Below are 20,699 nucleotides of genomic sequence, written 5' to 3'. Positions count from 1 at the left end.
TATTTGTGAAGGGGATGTCGAAAGATGTTGACCTTTTTGAGAAATAGTCAGTTTGGTAAAATACCATAAGGTCAAAGTTTGTGTTGACTCTTATTCTACACAAAATGTGATCAATCATGAAAATGAAACAGGATTTATCTGCACCATGTCCAGGGCGTTATCTTCAATACTATCATTTACCTTGAAATGGAAACTGAACATTAAGATATAAAGTTCACATTATGGGACTTCTTTATTAATACATCTTGAGGTCATGACTTAAAACTGGAAGATAAAAATGGACACTCATTAAACTTTTCGTTCGTCTTGATAAAAAGTGTATTCCCTTTAAGGCAACATATAAAACCGATTACCCTTATACTTTCCGTTATCTTTGATCATCACATTCATTTTTTAAAGCATGCTTAAACTGAGTTAAAATTGATCTGCTTTTATTGTGAAGGAATGTCAAGTGTTCCGCGTCGCGTGCTTGTGACGACATCATTTGACGTCTGCTCGCACTTTCGAAACATTTAATTTGTACAGTTTCTAACTATTGTTACAATTTTAAATGTATATGCTGTTTCAGAACTCTATATTCTGCTATGCTTTATTTGCTATGGTGATTACTGTCATGAACACGTAATGATATTTATTTTATTTTTTTGTCACGAAACAGCCACCTCGGTCTGGTAGAATGGACTGATAATAGAGCTCCTCTTCACGTGAGTCCAAACCATTATATTTACAGGTGGTAAAAACACTGGCATGTACGCAGCCTCACGCATGGAGAGAAAACAAGAAGTATAGACCTACTCATGATCTTTACAGAAGTGTTTGTTATTTTATATTTTGCAAACAGGCTGTTGTTGAATCTTAAAGTGTCATGTCCTCTGTCAGTCACAGAGATCTGCACTAGCCTCAGTTACATTAGAAGGACTTCAGATTCAGTACAAAATGTCTGCGTGTAAAAGACTGCTTAACATTGTAAAGCACAAAAGACCATGGCATCATGGACGAAAGAACTTGACAACATGGGCCCCTGTTGGAGCTGCTTTCAATACCAAAACACAGAAGAAGTTCAACCCCTTGGAGAAAAACGGGGTTTGTATACATCACCCTAACATTACAATGGATCAAGTGTTTAGTCATTATTAACTTAATGCATTTATTGTGTGTGTGTGTGTGTGTGTGTGTGTGTGTGTGTGTTTCAGGGTTTGTTTGGAGTACCTGAGCTGAGCTGTCCTGCTGGTTTTCAGGTGGCAACTCAAACAGCTCTCATAAACACAGACCGTCTGTTGGAGAGAGTCTGTTCTCTTAGTCCTGGTGTGAAGACAGTCCAGGCTTTTGACCAGCTATCAGATGGTTTGTGTAAAGTGGCTGATCTGGTGGGTTGAAATGCACTTAATAATATATGTTATTCATATATATCATTGTTATTATTCTAAAAGCAATGCAGATATTTATGCAGTAGATACAACTTAATCACATGCTATCTTACAAAATGATATTTTAGTGTATTTAAGTGTTCTATTGATGACACGTGAAACAAACCATGTTGTTCAGTAGCATTACACAGAAGACATTGACTTAAGTTCGGAGGAAACAGGATTTCATATTTTCATTCTGGTGGTTTTTCTAACAACCGTGTCTTGATCAGGAAGGTAGACTGAGATGATAAAAAAAACAAGGCTGCAAATGGGAAATGGTTGGATGTCTGTGTTTTATTATATTTCTCTACATTTTCATCCTCACTCCTCCGTTTACAAAACGTTCTGTTTCTTAACCTTTGCTGGTACCTTCTGTATGTAATGTGCTTTGCCTGCTCTTTGTGTTCAGTGTGGTAAGTAAACTGTCATCTTTCATTTCATAACAGGCAGACTTTGTAAAAGTAGCCCACCCCGATCCAGCTTTTCGAGAGGCTGCTGAGAAGACCTGCATGGAGATTGGCACAGTTGTGGAGAAGTAGGAAGCACATTGACAAAAGTCTTTTCAACCACACAGTACAAAAAAAAAACACCCGTGTAAATTGAGCTCCTGAGCAAAAACAAACATGTTGCATTCATCTCCTTACATCATGATTGACTTGTATGCTTTTGTTAAGAAGGACTTAAGCATAATTTGTTGTTTGTTACTTGCATGTTTCAGGCTGAACACAAATGTAGAGCTATGCAAGAGCCTAAAAACATTGCTGTATAACCCGGACATGGTGTCTCAGTTGGACGCTGATACCAGGTAATTTCAGTATCATCTTATTTAGAAGGGGATCCTTAAGTAGATATTTAGAGTGTTTGGAATATGATTCATTTGCTTTATTTTTTCCGTTCTAGACGAGTTGCAGAGTTGTTCATGTTCGACTTTGAAATAAGTGGAATTCATCTGGATGACAAAGTGGTGAGATAGTCATCATGAGATACATAAATGTGAACAGAAGTTTTATTGAAAGTATAATGACTCCAGTATCTGGAATGACATACGTTCTTATACACCTCTTACCAGTGCAGTGTATTGTCATTTTTGTCTTGTTCTCTCTGCAGAGGAAAGAAGCAGTTTCTCTTCACGTGAAGCTGTTGGATCTCAGCAATGAGTTTCTTGTTGGCTCTCACCTTCCAAACAAAATAGCAAGGTCTGCGATTCCTGAGAATTTACACCTGCACTTTGCAAGTGAAGGAAGCTTTGTCCAAGTTGGGGGATTACATCCAGATTCCCCTGATGACTTGGTATGTACTTCATTTAAGTAAATGAAGCATTTCTCCCTTCCTAAACGTTTTGCAAAATATATAACTTGACTTGAAGGATTTTGAAAATTCTTGTATCATATTCAGTGCTGATTAGAAATGTAAATGGCCTTGAGCTTGTATTGAGCTTTTCTAGTCTTCTGACTACTCAAAGAGCTTTTACACTGCATGTCACACCTACACATTCACACACTGATGGCAGAGGTTACTGTGTATTGCACATGTGGCTGCAGAAGCTGGGGATCGAACCCCAAAAACATTTTTGGTTGAGAGGCGACAGACTTCACCAACCGAGCCGCAGCCGCCCTAAAAGTTGACTTCTCTTTCAAAACATTATTTTAAAATTCTTAGAGCATTTGTATTATTGAAATTGTAGTTTGAGCCTCATGTCTGCATCTTGAAAGCGGGCAGCACTTTAGTTCTAAATATACACAGTCTTTAAAATGCATACTTTAAAATGTATTATTCTAATATAAATGCAAATTTTCTATTTTTTTATTATTCAATTAAAGTGACAATCACTATTTATTCACAAGAGCATTTCTGTCATACATGTCATACGAATAATACCAATGTTACTGTGAATGTGCTCTCATAAGAAGAGATAAGTATAATATGACAAAACATGTTAGCAATGTTAGAGTTCAGTCTAAGTCATAAAACATGTTTATCAAAGCACAAAAGTCTTTCAATACAGGTAAGGTAACTATATTCTCCAATATAGTATTTTCCCAGTTACAACATTGTTGTTATGTTGCCCTTCAAATGTAATGTTTTATCTTGTATTTTGCTCTGTCCTCACTTCCCATCATAGGTACGAGAAATTGCATACCGGATTTTTCTCTATCCAAATGCAGATCTAATGGAGTGTCTGGAAGAGCTGCTGAAATGTAGACACAAGCTGGCCAAACTTGTGGGCTATGAGACATATGGGCACAGAGCTCTAAAAGGAACGATGGCCAAAACACCAGGTAAATGGTAGCAAGTTTTTATTCTACATTAAGTAGAAGTAGTTTTAAAAGTCAGTGCGTCTTTCTTTTAGACTTTTAATACAAGCTTTAAAAAGTATCTCAAAGTTTCTCACTCTGGGACTTTTGTCAAACACATACACTCAGAAAGTTTACATGTTTCACCTGAATGAAATTGTCCTTTACAGAGACGGTGATGAGCTTTCTTAAGCTGTTGACAGAGAAGCTGTCAGACAGGTACGGACTACTCTTAAAAGTTTTTCTCCAATTTAAAATTTGTTTGGTAATTAAGAGTGTAACTGATTTTTTGTTGTAAATTGTCTTTAAAGACTATAAATTGGTGTTTTTAACAGCTTGAGGCCCAGGGTACCCTACATATCTTTTGAAACGAGTGACCCACAAATGTATTTTCTCTCATGAGGAAATATGTTATGCTTAGTTCTTATCACATCATATTTTCTACAACTGATTTACACACAGGAGACTTGTGACTCCCTGTTTTTTCTGCATGTGTGGGATTCATTCAAATTCCAAAGTTGTGCATATATGACAGACCTAAGACCCCAAATCCTCCTCAGTCATATTTGAGCATGGTGGCCTGTCAAGGGTGTTTGCCAGCCTTATGCATGCTCTTGACCCTGAGTAGAAAGAGTTGTAAAATCTTGAACAAGTCTGTTTTACTTCTAATCTCACAGAACAGCCAAAGACTTTCAGATGATGAGGGACATGAAGAAGAAACTCAACCCTCGTAATTCTGTGAGTGATTTTTTATTCAAATATATTTGTGTTGCCTTTATCACGACACCTGCACATATTACTGTAGACTGTATAATTAATGGACGTAGTCATCGTGATGTAACCCGTTGGTTTGTCGACTGCCATTTTGACCAATCACATTCTCCATGCACAGACTTGCTAACTTGAGGTGCATTCCTTCCAAAAGTGAAGGGGGTTAGGGCTGTCCCACTGTCAAATTGACATGTGCATGTGGGCCCTTACTGAATTACTGAATCCCCATTTTTCATACTTACCAGAGTTCAAAGTATCCCCCCAGTATATGTAAAAAAAAAAAAAAAGAATTGTCATGAATAGATTTATTTTTTATTTTTAGCTTTGGTCTGATTTCCCAGTCCCTGATGTTGGTGCTAGAGTATTTTCAGTAATCTCCTCAATCAGTATTAAGCAATAAATGCTTGAAAGTTGTATTTGTTTGAAGTTTAAGGTGAAATTTATAAATTTATAGGAGCTCATGCCATGGGACCATCCGTTCCTGAGTGGGGTCTTGCGTGCAGAAAGGTGAGTAGTTACTATCTTAAAGACTATATTTTTCAGCCAAGGATTGTTTGAGAAAATCACATTGATTTGTATGTTTGGGTAAGGTTTAGATATGTGTGATTTCATATTCCAGAAAGTTGTAAGTTGCTTTGAGAACCTGAAAAACCTCAGCCCACTAGGTTGCAACTTATTTGATCTTATTTGAAACTTTTGAGTAGAATTTGAATACTTTTGATCCTGATCCTAGCTGAAGAGGGGATTCATGGAGGCTCTCAGGAAATGGAAAAAAAAAAAAAGATAAAATATTTTTTAGTAGGCTGAACAATACAAACACAATAATGTAGTTCATACTTAAGACATTTTTCAATGTTCTTCACACAAATTCTAAATCATGATATAACCGTAACAGAGGCGTTGTAGATTAAGTAGAGGACCTTTAACATCGTGTGTAATATTAAAATGTATTTCCATCTAAAGAAGCGGTAATCCAGATGTGTTCATTTTGAATAGTCTGTAGCCAGATGAGGGGGATCCAGTCAATGAAAACCAGAACAGTAAGATAGGCTTTTTGAAGATGGATAGCAAGGATTTCCAAAACCAGAGCATTCTGATCCAGATTATTCTTTTTAAACTAGTCACATAATGAGCTGTGTAGCTTTTCGTTTTTTACTTCTTTCTATTTCAGAACTATATTATTATCTTCCCTCTCTGCCACTCCTTCAACAGTGGACATTTCTAATCTTCTATTTGTGGTTTCTGGCTCTGCAAGCTGGCATGAGATCCCCAAAGAAACCAAAGATTCAATCTTATTTCTACAAAAAGCCACCCCTCAGAGATGCTACTGTTTAATGCTAAATTGTGCACAACCACATGGGCCCACAATCTGTTAATCCCTCATGAAAAAACACTAGATATTTATTAATATTTTATACTTAACATTTATGTGACCTAAAATATTCCTGTTAAAATACCCTGATCCGACCAAAAAGCTAGACACAGTTACTTGGCAGCTTTCAGCACAAATAACCGGGTAGGTAGTCATTAATCCGTTTTTTATAGCATCCAATGCTGATAAAATGATGAAGGTGACCAAGATGAAAGCAAAAACAAGATTTTTTTATAATCAGTCACTCTCACTCAACCTCTTTTTGTCTGCATTATCCACCAGTAACCAATTTAAACAGGAAAGTATTAAGTCAGTATATGGGAATTGTAGTCATATTGCTCACCAGCCCTCAACAAAGCATTTACTAACATATTGTGCCAAATAAAAAACACTCCTTAGTGGTGATCTTGAGTCACTTGATGTTTCAATTTTAATTAAGATGGAGACTTGATAACCTGCTCTCAAGGACTTATCAGTTCAAATGGATTCCCTTTTAATTCCTTTGTTCTTGTCTATGTTTTGCACATGTCAGGTACAACATAGAACCTAGCCTGTACAGTCCCTATTTGTCTTTGGGCGCCTGTATGGAGGGATTGAACAACCTGTTCTCTCAGCTGTACGGTGTGTCCTTCATGTCCGAGCAACCCACTGCTGGAGAGGTTTGGAGTGATGATGTCCACAAACTGGTAAATGATTAAAATGAAATACCCAGGTTTGTGTTCTGATTAATGATTTTCTGATTGATTTATGTCTTTGTCTGTTTTCAGAGTTATGTTTCCCACCATGTCATAGCTGAAGTTTATATTTTAAAGCAAAAAGTTTTAAAAAATGAGCGTGTGTTTTATTGTATGTTTATGTCTGTGTGTCCTTCACAGGCTGTTGTGCATGACACAGAAGGATTATTAGGTTACATCTACTGTGACTTTTTCCACCGGCCAGATAAACCTCATCAGGTGAACATACCCACTCTCATCTTCCAAGTTTTTACACCTTCATGTTAGCTTTTTTCTGAATTTGTATTATTATTTAGTGATGCAGAACAGTATAGGACAAGTGAGAGACATGACAGGAGCATTACTACAAGGGAGATGAGACAATATGTGATTATGTGATTGCTCCTCTAAAATTATGGATCCCCATATTTTATTCAGAAAGATTGTTTTTTTTTTGCATCATCTCTTTCTATCTGAAAAACACTTTTAATGATTCTTGTCTGCGCAAATCGTTGTTGTGCATCCTTGTTATTAGAGCTGTCCTGGTAACCAAAAAAATGTATTACCGCAGTATAAACAAGTGAATGGAGGCAACCACCATAACCGCACGTGAAGTCACCTGACCCCACTTGTTCTGAAATACACAAAGGCAACGGCACTAGTACCTAAACCAAATGTCATTTAGATCATTTCCATACTATTACATGCTGCACACATCAGGTCAATCTGATTTTGTGTGTGTTTGACAACTGTTGTTATAATTGGAGTAATGATGGGCACTGCTATAATACACTAACAAGTCATAGACACAGAGGAGTAGTTTGTGCGTTCCTTTTAGAGACTGACCGATTAATCGGCCGGTATTAGCATATGAAGTGGCTACCAGTATTGGCTAATTTTATCGCAGCTACAATAGTTCTCTTTTACCAGCAGAGTATGCTATACGGATTACGAAAAGTATTATCACTCTCAATGTGTCAAACAGTGACGCTTGTGCAGTTACTTGCCAGTTGAGTGACTGCGTTATACTTCCACAAATGTTTGAACTGAATAACTGAATCTAACCGGTCAACGCAATAAATGTGTTTTTCTACATCCATCTATCTCTACAGTATGAACATAGATCTTAGAAAGACATTGGCCGATATATCGGAATCTTTTTTTTTTTTCCCCAATATCATCATGGGCATCGGCCCCAAAATCTCATATCGGTCGGGACCTAATAACATTAGCTGACTGCTCAGAAGTTAGGGCTTGATATAATGGTGCAATAAAGGTTCATTCTTCCAATATTAACTTACCCACTCATTTTTGTTACCACCACCTCCTCTTCCTGCCAGGACTGTCACTTTACCATCCGTGGTGGCCGCTGGTGCGAGGATATGGGTCAGTACCAGCTTCCAGTTGTGGTTCTGATGCTGAGTCTTCCCCATCCAACAAAGAGGGCCCCCACCCTTCTCACCCCTGGCATGATGGAGAACCTCTTCCATGAAATGGGACACGCCATGCACTCCATGCTGGGACGCACTCGCTACCAGCACGTCACAGGTAAGCTTAGAGGGATACTTCACCCGTTGAAACATGAATCTGTATTGACATTGGGTCATATATGTAGTAGAAATGTGAAATACATTTTGAAGTTGGTGCCTTCTTGGCCGTGAAAAGGCAGAAAGTGTCTTTTTGGCTCGTGGATGAAAGACACCAAATCCCAGAATGCACAGCACCGCAGGCCACTCCCACTAAGGTCTTCTTTCACAATCAGAAATACTGAATCAGTATTACACATTTTATTACAGTTTCTCCAAAATAAACAGTATAACATTAGAAATATAGTAATAAAAACATTTACAGACATATTTACTTCAACACTGAGGACATTTCCTCAACTGATTCAGAGATTTCTTCCAGAATTGATCTTGGAAATTCTTGGCAGAAAACAGACTCCATGTCTGTGTCCATAGGCAAACAGTGAGAGCACCGACACTACCAGTCCGCCCCAGCTCGAGCCGGCCCCGGCTTCTTGTCCTCACCGCCGCCGACAGGCAGGCCTTATGTCTCTGCTGTTGAGCTGGCAGCGGCGGCAATATAGCCGCGAGACGGTTGCTGCCGACAGGCGGGTCTTGTGTCGCGGAGCCCAGCAGCCGGGCTCCCGGCGAGCAGCCGGCTCGCTTATATTTTTTCGCCATTATCAGCTTTCTCCATAGAGCCTGTTAGCATAGCTTCCAAGCAATATGGCGGATGTTAAGTTCCCACCCACTGATCTGTGATTGGTCTGTAGCTTCAGTGATCGAAAATATGAGGAACTAGCGTTGTAGTTTCACCCCGCTAACCGCAACAGCTTCCAGTGACGCAAAACTCGTCATTTTGCGTCACTGGAAGCTCCTTTTCAGACTCAGAAATACAAAGATTTCCCATCTCAGGGGACAATGAGGGCGGGATGCACGCCCATTCAAAAATACTACCAGGTTTCTAATGATACAAAGCTTAATGCAAATGGGTGAAGTATCCCTTTAACTCGGCTTGACATCAATAAACAACCAGAAGGTGCCACTTAATAGAGTCCGGATTGTATCATTCAGAAGGTGCTATTTAGACTTTTTACGAGGGACAAACTGGTTACAAGCAATCTACCAATGTTTTGTGAAGTGATGCATGTTGAAATGTAATATGCTCTGTATCTTTAAAAGATGAAGATGCATGTTTTTCATTACAGTGGGGCAAATTTATTGAGCTTACATCCGAAAGCTGTCATTCCCATATTCTTTTTCACTTTCAAAATAAAAAGTTGATGGATAATCTCCTTCAGTATTATTAGATCCCCAAAGTATTTTTACAACAATGATGTCCATTTACTCAACATGAGGCTCTTTCTTTATTGAACACTGTTAACATCGGTTTAGATGTGCCATACTAGAAACTTATTGCAAAAAATTTTCCATCTCTCTTTTTTATATCAGATGTTATGCTAGAGGGTTAAAGTAAAAGTTTAAAACATCATTGCATTGTTTTCCCTGATCCTTTGCCTTGATGGCATAGGACAGCTCAAGAGAGACAGGTGTTGGAGAGAGAAATTGGGGGCACTAAATGATCAGGAGTTGATCCAACAACCAGTACATAGAGGACTTTTCTTCATATATATATATATATATATATATATCCTCCTCAATTGTAGAGCTGAAACAATTTCTTGAATCAATTGAGTAACTTGATTTATAAAATACCTCGAGGCCAATTCTGCCTCTAGGCTTTGTTTAAATCCAGACTACTATACAGTGCTCTGTCAAAAGGAACCAAATATAATAAATACTGTATATGGAATTTAAGTAGGCTTATATATGTGCTCTCACTTATTTCAGAGGAGCATGTGCATCTGTATGTGTTTCTCTGTCCTGAGAGCAACGTCTCTGCTCTGCTCTCATGTAGGCCTAACTACCGAGGGAGAGTTTAGGTCTTTTGACACGAGCACACTGACTGACACATCTCCTTTATGGTTTGTTTAAGATTCAGTGCTATGATATGAACATATTCATTTTTTTAGACCATGTTGTATTGGATGATATTAAAGTTATTGTTTTGAACATTTATGACAGATACAGCTTTTATTCTCCCACTGACTTTAAATATGTTAATTGAAAAGCGCATAAAGCAAGGTGCTCTTAAAGTGCTAAAAAACTTTATGGAACGGGCGTCGTATAGCCTAGTGGTTATGTTGCACACCCCCATGTACAGAGGCTATAGTCCTCGTTGCAACGGCAGTGGGTTTGAATCCGACCTTGGTCCTTTGCTGCATGTCATCCCCCACTCCCTCTCCTCCCAACATTTGTGTCTCTTCATCTGTCCTAGCTAATGAAGGCAAAAATGGCCCAAAAAAATACATCTTTAAAAATAACTTTATGGATGGTGTTGACTAATACGTCCATTTTCCACAAGACAGAGGCTGTGTCCAAAACAACATACTACCTACTACATACTCAAAATATACTGTAAATACTGCATACTAACCCAACAGTTAGTATGCCGTTAGCAACATGCTAAAATACGGGTGACACAACTTACTTCTGGCATCAAGCTAGAGCGACCTAAATATAATTCCCACACATACAGTAGACGATACCTGGGTGAGCCGCCCAAATATATTTATGGCCGCTGAAGTATTTTTCTGACCTGTTTTTATTTATTTGTTGTTGGTTTTTTTTTTTTCATAAAATTGCTGCGGGCATGAGACAGAGGGTAAGAGAGAGAGAGAGAGAGAGAGAGTGCAGGTGCGCGCAAGGACCTCACTGAGCGTATGAAATTTTAAACTGTGACTGAGCCCTCTGTGCAACATAAAAACAAAATCCCTCTTGGCTCCTGCAGAGAGATAAGACGCAGCAAGACCAAGAGACCAGAATCACATCAGCTTCAGAGAGAGAGGGAGAGAGACGGTCAACTGTCTGATTGATGCCTTGCTTCCATCAAAACTGTAGCTTCTCTGGCTTTGTTTTAATAATGTTAATGTACAGCTACTTGCTGCTCCAATAAATAACGGAATATCAAGTGGAATAATTCTGGCTGATCTAGTATACTGTACATCCGGTTATACCTCGCATACCCACAATTGCATACTATGATTTCGGATCATGCTACATACTGAAGCTGATGTTGCATTGAGTATGAATAGTATGAAAGTATTGGTGTAAGCCTTTTATTTACACTGGAGAGAGAGAGAGAGTGAGAGAGAGAGAGAGAGAGAGAGAGCGGTTCATTGTTGATTAGCGTGCCAACAGAAACAGTTTGTGCTTTCAATACAATATACGGGCGATCAGAGTAGGCTGGAACTTTCAGCACTATCTTGATTGTGATTGTTAGGATTTGTCACTCCCAATAGAAAAAGTATAACAGCAATGAAAACAGACATGACTCACTCTGCAGACGCAGTCACTGCAGAGATCGATGAAGAAAGATTGTAATCCTTGACAAGTTGTCTGACTTTTACCTGATTAAAGTTGAGTCCCAGTCCTGCACTTGGTGCCCCTCTGTCCCATAAACAGAGCCCTCTGCCCTCCTGATTCTGGAAAAAGTAACATGAAGTGTTTTTACAGCAGTAAAAGCAAACATACAGCAACAATTGAGATAAGCATGAATAAAAACAATAATAATTATTTAAAAATGTCAAAAAGCGAGAAAACAAGTTGTTTTAAAAAAAGGGAAATTAAGTTAGTTGTTCTTATTTTTTCTTTTATATAATATTGCTTGAATAAAGCAAGCGATATAATGGGGGGGAAATGGCTGAACATGCAAGGTTTCTTGTCAGATTACTCCATTAATCGCCAGAATTACTGATAGATAATAAAGAAATATATAGTTTACTGCAGCCCTACGCTACTGACTGAGCTAAACCAACACCCCAAGAATGACAAACATTTATGAGTATCATGAGGTTGTTTTTTGACAGGTGAATTAGCAATTATAGCATGGCTGATGTTTTCTTTTAGGGGAATTTGAAGTCCTAATGTTATTGTTGCACTTTTCTCATGAGAATCATTAGCAGCATGAATAAGGAGGGAGCATAATGTCTGCACTGAATAAGAATGAGCTCTGCTTACCTTCTTTTACATTATTTATTTTTTATTTGGATGTCAAGCTTTTACATTTCTCCTTTAGGAACCAGATGTGCGACTGACTTTGCTGAAGTCCCGTCCATCCTCATGGAGTACTTTGCCACTGACTATAGAGTCATCAGCCAGTTTGCACGCCATTATGAAACTGGACAGGTACAAATAAACCCTAGGAATTCAGTCCATTGTGATGTCTTTGCTCTTAATAACATTGATAAGAAATTGTAGGTATTCCATTACAATATCAATACATGATTGTAAAATATAACTATTTGCTGTCTATTGTATGATGACAGCAATTATAATTCATTACTAAAAACTTTAAGAGAATTTGGCTGGATGAGATGATAACAATGTTAAACTGACATGTTTATTTTATCTGTGTCTGCTTCTGCCTAGCCTCTGCCTCAGAGTATGGTGGCTCGCTTGTGTGAGTCAAAGAAGGTTTGTGGGGCCGCAGACACCCAGCTGCAGGTACTATGACCAACCTTACCTAAAGTGTACTTCCCCTTTTTAAGATAATAACAACTGCGGAGGTTTATCATTTTAGGATATAACTTTTGATATTAGACTGTTCAAATTTAGCATCTGATGATTGAAGTGACTGCACAACCTTTTATTAACCGAGAAGCCAATACTGAGTTTGTCTGGTCTTGAAAGTTAAATAATGCAGCAGGTAATGTGAATTACAATATGTTATTTAATAACAGCTTACAATTCTTTAGATGTGTAATGGATTAATTCAGTAGAAAATGTGTTAATATTATTTTTGTGTGGGCAGATTTTCTATGCTGTCTTGGACCAGATCTACCACAGCACACCACAGAACCGCTCAACCACGGACCTACTGAAGGAGATGCAGCAGAAATTCTACGGCTTGCCTTATACGCCAAATACAGTAAATCTCTTACTTTCTGTGTAGATACATCTCTTTGACTAATCTACCTTTATAGTATCTCATAATACTGCATTTGTAGATAGGAAAATATTTAAGGTTGAGCATAATAATAAGTTTAACGCATCAAAACAAATTCTCAAATGAGTCCTTTAGCTTCTCCTTTCATTTTCTCCTCACTCCTTAAGCCAAGATAGTCATTTCAAATAAAAAGCAAGACATTCTGCTGGCTGAGTTGACATTTATTTTATGTGTGACTATTGTCGAGAAAGTGGTTGCTTCTCTTTTTAATTAACAATTCATTGAAACTTAACTCATACATTTAGTCAACATCCTACTCAAAAAAATGTTTGTTGTAGAAGATTGTTTTAATTTAAGGTTGCCCATGCTCTTTTTGGTGATAATGCTGTATTTTATTTTTTTATGAAGGCATGGCAACTGAGATTTAGCCACCTTATTGGCTATGGGGCCAAGTACTACTCATACCTTATGTCCCGAGCTGTCGCCTCAATGGTGTGGAATCAGTGCTTCATTCAGGATCCTTTAAACAGGTAAGAGTCAGTTATTTGTATTAATCTAAGTACATTTGATTTTTTGATTTTGTTTTGCAATGTAAAGATTTACTGTCAAGAAACCAAATAAATTAGATTAGGTAATTCCCAGATGGTTTATTCCTCTTCATTTTTCCTTGGTGACTTTGACAAACTAAGGTTTTCACAGGGATAATGCATGCTAGCTTAGCAGAGCAACAAGAGTGATTGTTGTCATATGGGACCCTCTTAAGGCCCTGACACACCAAGGAGAGATGGTGAGCGGTCACCCCCCTAGTTTTTGCTTTGTGTCCAGCTCCGTCGCTACCTGTTGGCCCCGGTTGGCCTTTTTTTGGCCGATTCCACATGTTGAATCGGAGTGGTTGTGGATAGGAATCTCTCTGATTGGCTGTTCAGCGAAACAGGAGAGCCAGTGCACGAGAAGAAATACAGAAGCGCCTCTTCTATTCTTATACCACTAATAAAAGACCAAGGGCTGACAACGCCTGCCTTGCCTGTTGTCAAGCAGCGCCTCTGTGTGTCACTGAGTCCTCCACTATGATGTGGTGTACAGCAGGGTTCAGTCATGGGTCCCTTGTTTCTCTCCCTTTATCTGCTTGCCTTAGGACAAATTATAAACAATTTTATTAGGACATCAACTATAAGCATTTGACTTACACATTCTCTTCAGAATTAAACTTAGTAAGTCCTCAAGGTTGTCTAAGCTCCTTGACTTCATAAATATAATAAAGCACTTGATGACTGACAATTATCTACAGCTTAATGCTGATAAAATAGAGGTTTTAGTTGTGGCAAAGGATAAGTTTGGACCTTCAATCCTACAGAAAATGTGGTCCCTCTCCCATGCTTCCAACGCAAGTCTGCGCAAAATAAGAGTTATATTCTATCAAAGCATCTTTTTAATGCAACGAGTACTTTACTGTTTATTGTATCTGAAAACTGTGTTTTAAATTTTCATACTCTCTTATGTGGGCTTCATTTTACAGTCTTGCCTTGTCTTTATTGTTGCTGTTGTTATTTCTGTTGTTGTTGTTATATCTATTGTGGATATTGCATTATATTTTTTTCTATATGTTTTGTCCTTGTAAAGTAACTTCTGTCTGTGAAAAGTGCTATATACATTAACTTACTTGCGTGAATCAAGAATTTAAGGATATCTATTCCCTTTTACCTGACCGCAGTTTAGGAGGCTTGGAGTGGCATCTATGGTGAGGGAGGGGTTGGCGGACTATGTTGAGCTTGCAGGGGAGAATATTTTCTGAATCCTAGTATCTAACGGCTCTCCCTTTTCTCTTTCCCTTGCTCTCTTTCTGTTAGAGACATGGGTGAACGTTACCGTCGGGAGATGCTAGCCCATGGAGGAGCCAAGGAGCCAATGCTGATGGTGGAAGGTAGGGTACCATGGACTTGGACTTGAATCGCACTTCTCTAGTCTTCTGACTTCTCACATTCACCCTTTCTCATACTGATGGCAGAGGCCACTACATTAAGTGCCAAATCATTTAACAGTACTTCTTAATTCACACGCCACTGGCATAGCTGTTTATGCAATTTGGGGATCAGTGTATGGCCCAAGGACACTTCCAGATGTGACTGTAGCAGCTGGGGATGAAAACCCCAAAATTCCAGTTGAAAGACGGCCAACTCTACTACTGAGAAACAGCTTAGCAACAGGCCTCGAGGCAAACTAAGTAGAAATATCAGGTGACTCTCCCTCAGGGTCAGGTCCTACCTTCTCCATGGGATTGTCATTTTGACTGCTGCAACCAGCCCTGCACCCAGCCTCTGAAATTGAAGTCACCAACAGATCAGTGCATTGTCATTATATCTACGTATCATCTAACTCTTATCAATCAGAAATGTTTGTTTTTATTATTTTTTATTTCCCTTTTTTGTTCTCTTTTGTGTCTGTTACGAATATCTTTCAATGTTCATCAGACATCTGATCAGACCAGAATGCATTATTTGAATTATTTGATTACTTTAATAAACATGTGGACTGGATAGTTGAAGTAATGGAGTATTAGGGCGATGTTAAAGAAGAGAAAATATACAATTTTGAGATCAAAGTCGTACATTTACGAGATTAAAGACGTCAATTTACAAGAATAAAGACGTAAATTTAAGATATTGAAATAAATCCCATTAAATAAGCTATGGTTAGTGTGTCAGAAGAGTAGCTATCCGCCTGCGTGAAAATGATGATAATGTAAACAATTTCCTCCAAGTCAATGTGGTTCTTTCTCTGTAAAAGCACCAGTTTCTTGCAGTATCTTTTCAGGGTTCTGATACTCATGACAATGTGATGCTGATGTGCCAAAAGGATCTGTAGGTTCATATCTACAATCGTAAAGCACCAACACAACTAATCAGATATTTTGTGACCTTATCAAACTGTTTTTTAAGCAGTTAACAAAACAACAAGCCGCAACCTCCGGCTGGCTGAAGGAACACAGGAAGTCACATACACACAACCGACAAAAAAGCTGTTTTTACAGCATAAATTAACATGTTTACAGCCTGGTACAAAAAACAATTAGGTCTGATTAGTTATTGTCATCACTGGCTCACACTGTACAAGGCTTCCTCCATTAATATTTACAGTCTGTGGCGAAGACGCAACAAAACCAAGAGAGCGAAAATCACATCTGCAGCAAGCAGCTGCACAAAATGAAGAAGTTTTTTGTTTTACCTTCAAAGTATTTGAATCACAGATCTAGCAGTCAGACATGCAACATGTATGGAGGGATACAGAGTGAGGGAGATCAATCACTTACTAGTGCGTTGGTCGGGCGGAGAGTTTACATGGAAGGCGCGCATAGCATATCGAAATCCCACACGTCCCTCGTGTTGCCCAAACCCGCCCTACTCTGTTTCTGATTAGGTAGTAACTTTGTGTAGGTTAAGAGTGAGAGCTTTGTTACTCACATACCATTGGTAGTATAATTTTGTTGACTCGGACTTAATAAGCCACATCCACAAACAAATTCCCAGCATGTTATGCTAGTTGCACCATCTAGGTACTTTTTCTGCCAATATGATTGACATTTAAGACCAATGAACTAAGTGATTGATCTCCCTCACTTCTATTTCCATGCAGCATACTGTATCAGCACTCAGTGTACAGGCAGGCAGGTGCCAGTGTGTCTGTCATTGACATTTTTGACCCTTCTTTCAATAACAAACAAATAAAGAACCCAGAAAAAAAATAAGTTTGCGTCTTCACATACATTAATTACATTCTGGATAATGTTTAAAAATGTTCATCTTGTTTGCCATTCGTTCATAAACAAACCAAAATGAAGTCATACTAAATTATATATCAGCTATACATAGACCTTTGTATAAAAAAAAACGTTGAAAATTCTGCAGATCTGGAATGGTGCAGAAACACTACAACTCTCCAGTCCACATGTTTATTTAAGTAGATTTGAAAAAGACACAAAAAAGGACAAGTACACTAGATCATAACTATAAAGTTGTGCAGAAAAGGCACAAATTGATGCATAAAAACAAATCAGAATGCAGGAAAAAAAATGTATTCAAAATTTTCTGCTTATAAAAATAAACAAATATATTGTGTTTTAATGTCAAAACAGACAAAAACATACCAATCTGCACATTAATTGAAACTTAAAAGTTGGATTTAATATTCCTTTCCCTTATGTCATTCCCCACTCTCTCTCTCTCCCTGATTTACAACTCTATCCACTGTCCTGTCTCTAAAATAAAGACACAAAAGCCCAAAAATAGATTTTAATTTTTTTTTATTACATTGGCTTTAAAAACATTTTTAAAGATCTGTATCTTAAAATACAACTCTTTTTACAATTATTGATACTAGAGATAATCACGATGCTGAGGATTTTGAATTAAAACAGAATAATCAAGAATAGCACACTTTCTTCTTCATTGCCAATCTCTGTTTTGAATGCACTTTAGTGAATTTAGCTTAACATTCCATGCCAAAGCGATTTTTCCTCAATAGACACATTTAACCTTCAAGCTGTTGCTTTGTGTTTTTCATTGACAGGAATGCTGCAGAGGCAGCCCACCATTGAGGACTTTGTGGATGCGCTGGTGTCTGAGCTCAACCCAAACTTTGAGACATTCATCATGGACTCTGAAAGTTAAAATATGCAATTTCCAGCATTGAAATGGACTTGAACCTGTATGAGACAAAGAAAACAGTAACTGTGCACAATTTGATACTGATTTTTCCTTCAATAATAGGTTATATTAACAGAATAAAAGCCTCGCTACCAAATCCTGGAAACAAATCGGATTGTTTCCTAGTCTGTGGAAATCGACTTGATTTAAAAGAAAAATACCTCTGACAAGTAATTGATTGACTAAAAAAACATTCTAGATGACCTGTTAAAAGCCAATGTGATCGCACAGGAAACTGAACCTACTCCATGGGTAAATAGCTTTGTTTTCACAGCAAATCAAATAAAAAGACTAGATGAAACTACAGGTTTGCTTGGACCCTGCTGATTTAAATAAAGCAATTACTGAGGCATCACTACTCCATCCCAACAACAGAGGAAGTGTTGTGTACACTAGCTTGCAAGAAAATATTCACAGTACTGGATGAAAAGGATGGATATTGGGAAGCAAAGCATGACCTGTGAACGCATCTCAGGGACAACAAACTGGTTTTGGCGGACAACTGACAGGAATGGCAGCATTTTGATTTGCATCCATTACTTAAGTTCAGTGTCCAAAGTAAATGATCCCACTAACCAGAACAGGAGAACAGGAGACAGCTCCACAGAGGACCTTTAATCAATGTGTTTGAAATTAAAAAAATAAATGTAGACTTTTCTTTGTTGAAGTCAAACCACCACATTTGTATTGTCATGAATGAGTTAATAAACTTAAAAAACATCAACTATAAAGGTTTTGATTCCAGAATAGACCTCTGACTGTTTTTGTTTTTTGTTTTTAATACTAATGCAGTGTTGCAGCTTCACTCTTTTAAACAGAGATGTTCAGCACTGCAGGGGATAAATGCCCTGCTCCCACAAGGTTCCTGGATCTTTAGAAAGTTCTTTAAGTCTTTTTTAGAGGCAGATCTTTTACCCCAGAACTAAATTTAGACGCTGGTTCCTGTGGTTGAAATGCACTTAGATCCTCAAAAAGTCCCTAGTTCCGTGGGGGAAGTTCCTGCAGTCGAAAAGAGGCTATAAATTAGCCCCTTTTCGACCAGAGGAACTATCCTGTACTCATGACAGGCATCAGTCTCGGCAGCTTGGCAGCCAACTTTACAGCCAACTCCCTGTCAACCAGACCTCATTTCTCAAAGTTGTGTGAACATGTTATAGAGTCCTGCTTTGCACAATATACAGTGGGGAATGGCATCGGAGAAACGCTGCTCCGGTGGTGTTTATCGGTAGGCTGTGTTTTGAAAATAAATCCACTTCTCTGTCTCCCTCCTGAATCTGTGAAAGTCCATCTGTAGAGACCTAAGCAAGGATTTGGTGAGAGCAGCCCTGATATGTCTGAAGCCAAGCCCGGCACCTCGCTACCGTCCTCCTCACGCGTTCGCAGCGTGTTTCAGCAGTTGCATTTGTTTCGGGAGTTTCCATTTGCTTTTGAATGTGCAGCGTTTATGAATATGCTGTGCGTTTTTCCTAAATGTGCTTGGTTTCAGCAGTTGCTGAGCTTTCGGCCTTTACCGGCCGCCGTAGAAGTTTCTTTTGCAGCAGGAGCACACAGAAAACAACACATACAATGACAGTCAACATCACAGTAAAATAAAAATTTTAAACAAAGTTAAAAGATTTGACAACAAAATACAATATTAAACCATTTAATTAATAGCAGATACAGACCAGCCAAAGTGAAACAAGACACAGCTTTAGGATCATTTGAAAGGTAAGAATAAATGTTTTAATTTGTTCGTACCTTTCAAATGATCCCTAACAAATTAGAACATTTATTCTCTGTTAACTTTGTTCACCAGTTAGGCTAATACATTCCTTTTTCCTTTTACAAAGCAGACAAACAATAGAAAAACCAACAACACAATCACAATAACACCTCTCTTTGATTATTTTAGGTCTCCTGGTCCCATTAGTTGTTTATGTGCTATTATTTTAGTTATACCCATTTGCTGTTTTAGGCTCTGTTTAAAGGAAGAATGTGAGACTTTTTGATCCAGTAGATGTCGCCCTTGAGCCCCAGCATTACACCAAAACAAACTGCTGTTTGGTGACATACTCTATTCTGAAGCCTTCTGCTCCTCCAGCTGTACACCTCCAACCCCGCTCCACTCACGTTGGCACAAAGGAGTTAACAATTAGAACGCACCATAAAAGCACCATTGAGCACAAGCGGACGATAAAATTGTCCTGTGCTTGAACTGCAACTTCCTGTGGCCTGCACTGTGTTAGCAGGCTATAGCAAACTTTGGTTAACTCGTAGCATCACATTGCACATAAATTGACAAGGAATGACCGGGATCTGAACACACTTACGTGACATCCAAATAAGCAGTGAGTAGGTTATGTTAAAGACCTTGAGTACAACAGTTTTATACATGATGTAAACACGACTCAGACAACAGTAGAGTTGGTCGAACTCACGCTTCTCATTGTGGACAGACATGACTCAGAAAGACATTTACTTGATTTATGTTTAAAATGTTGCACAATCTTCCTTTAAGTTTAAAGCAGTTTACTTTATCTCTGTATATTTAAGTGGATAAATGGTTTTAAATATTTAAATTTAGTGGGTTAATTAATTAACTATTTTAGGTCTTTTATTTTGGAACCAGGACTTTTGTTTTGAAACCTGAACTCTCACTTCGGACTCTAAAACTAACACACTGAAGCAAAATATTTCTAGCAACATTTCTAGATCCAAATCACAAAGTGTTCAACAACCATTCAAGACAAAAAGATATGTACTTCGGTCCAATCTGGTAATAAAAGAAGTCCTTGTGCTTGTATAAAAATAAAAATAAATCAAAGTCAATTGTCCTACCACTGCGTAGATATGATAAATAAAATCTCTCCTTTACCTATTTGTCCCCCCAGAGCAGATTCCACTTTAGAGCCCTAAATCCTCCTCCCTCTTTTTGGCTTTTTACT

At 38.2% G+C, this 20,699-nt stretch overlaps 1 protein-coding gene across 1 annotated transcript; it reads left to right on the top strand.

Annotated features, from left to right (window-relative positions):
- Positions 1-669: 669 nt before the first annotated feature.
- Positions 670-18,523, top strand: LOC132980216 (mitochondrial intermediate peptidase-like). The gene is made up of 19 exons (XM_061046208.1): positions 670-1,083; positions 1,194-1,367; positions 1,856-1,944; positions 2,128-2,214; positions 2,310-2,373; positions 2,517-2,699; positions 3,532-3,688; positions 3,874-3,922; positions 4,381-4,441; positions 4,929-4,981; positions 6,379-6,532; positions 6,722-6,799; positions 7,900-8,107; positions 12,203-12,312; positions 12,556-12,630; positions 12,938-13,054; positions 13,481-13,602; positions 14,920-14,993; positions 17,636-18,523. The coding sequence occupies exons 1-19, from the start codon at positions 937-939 to the stop codon at positions 17,734-17,736; spliced, it is 2,103 nt and encodes a 700-aa protein (XP_060902191.1). The 5' UTR covers positions 670-936; the 3' UTR covers positions 17,737-18,523.
- Positions 18,524-20,699: the final 2,176 nt, after the last annotated feature.

This window comes from Labrus mixtus, chromosome 9 (genome assembly GCF_963584025.1).
Source record: "Labrus mixtus chromosome 9, fLabMix1.1, whole genome shotgun sequence".
Taxonomy (NCBI): domain Eukaryota; kingdom Metazoa; phylum Chordata; class Actinopteri; order Labriformes; family Labridae; genus Labrus; species Labrus mixtus.
The sequence above is the reverse complement of the archived record's forward strand: the minus strand, read 5'-3'. Positions and strand labels throughout refer to the sequence as shown.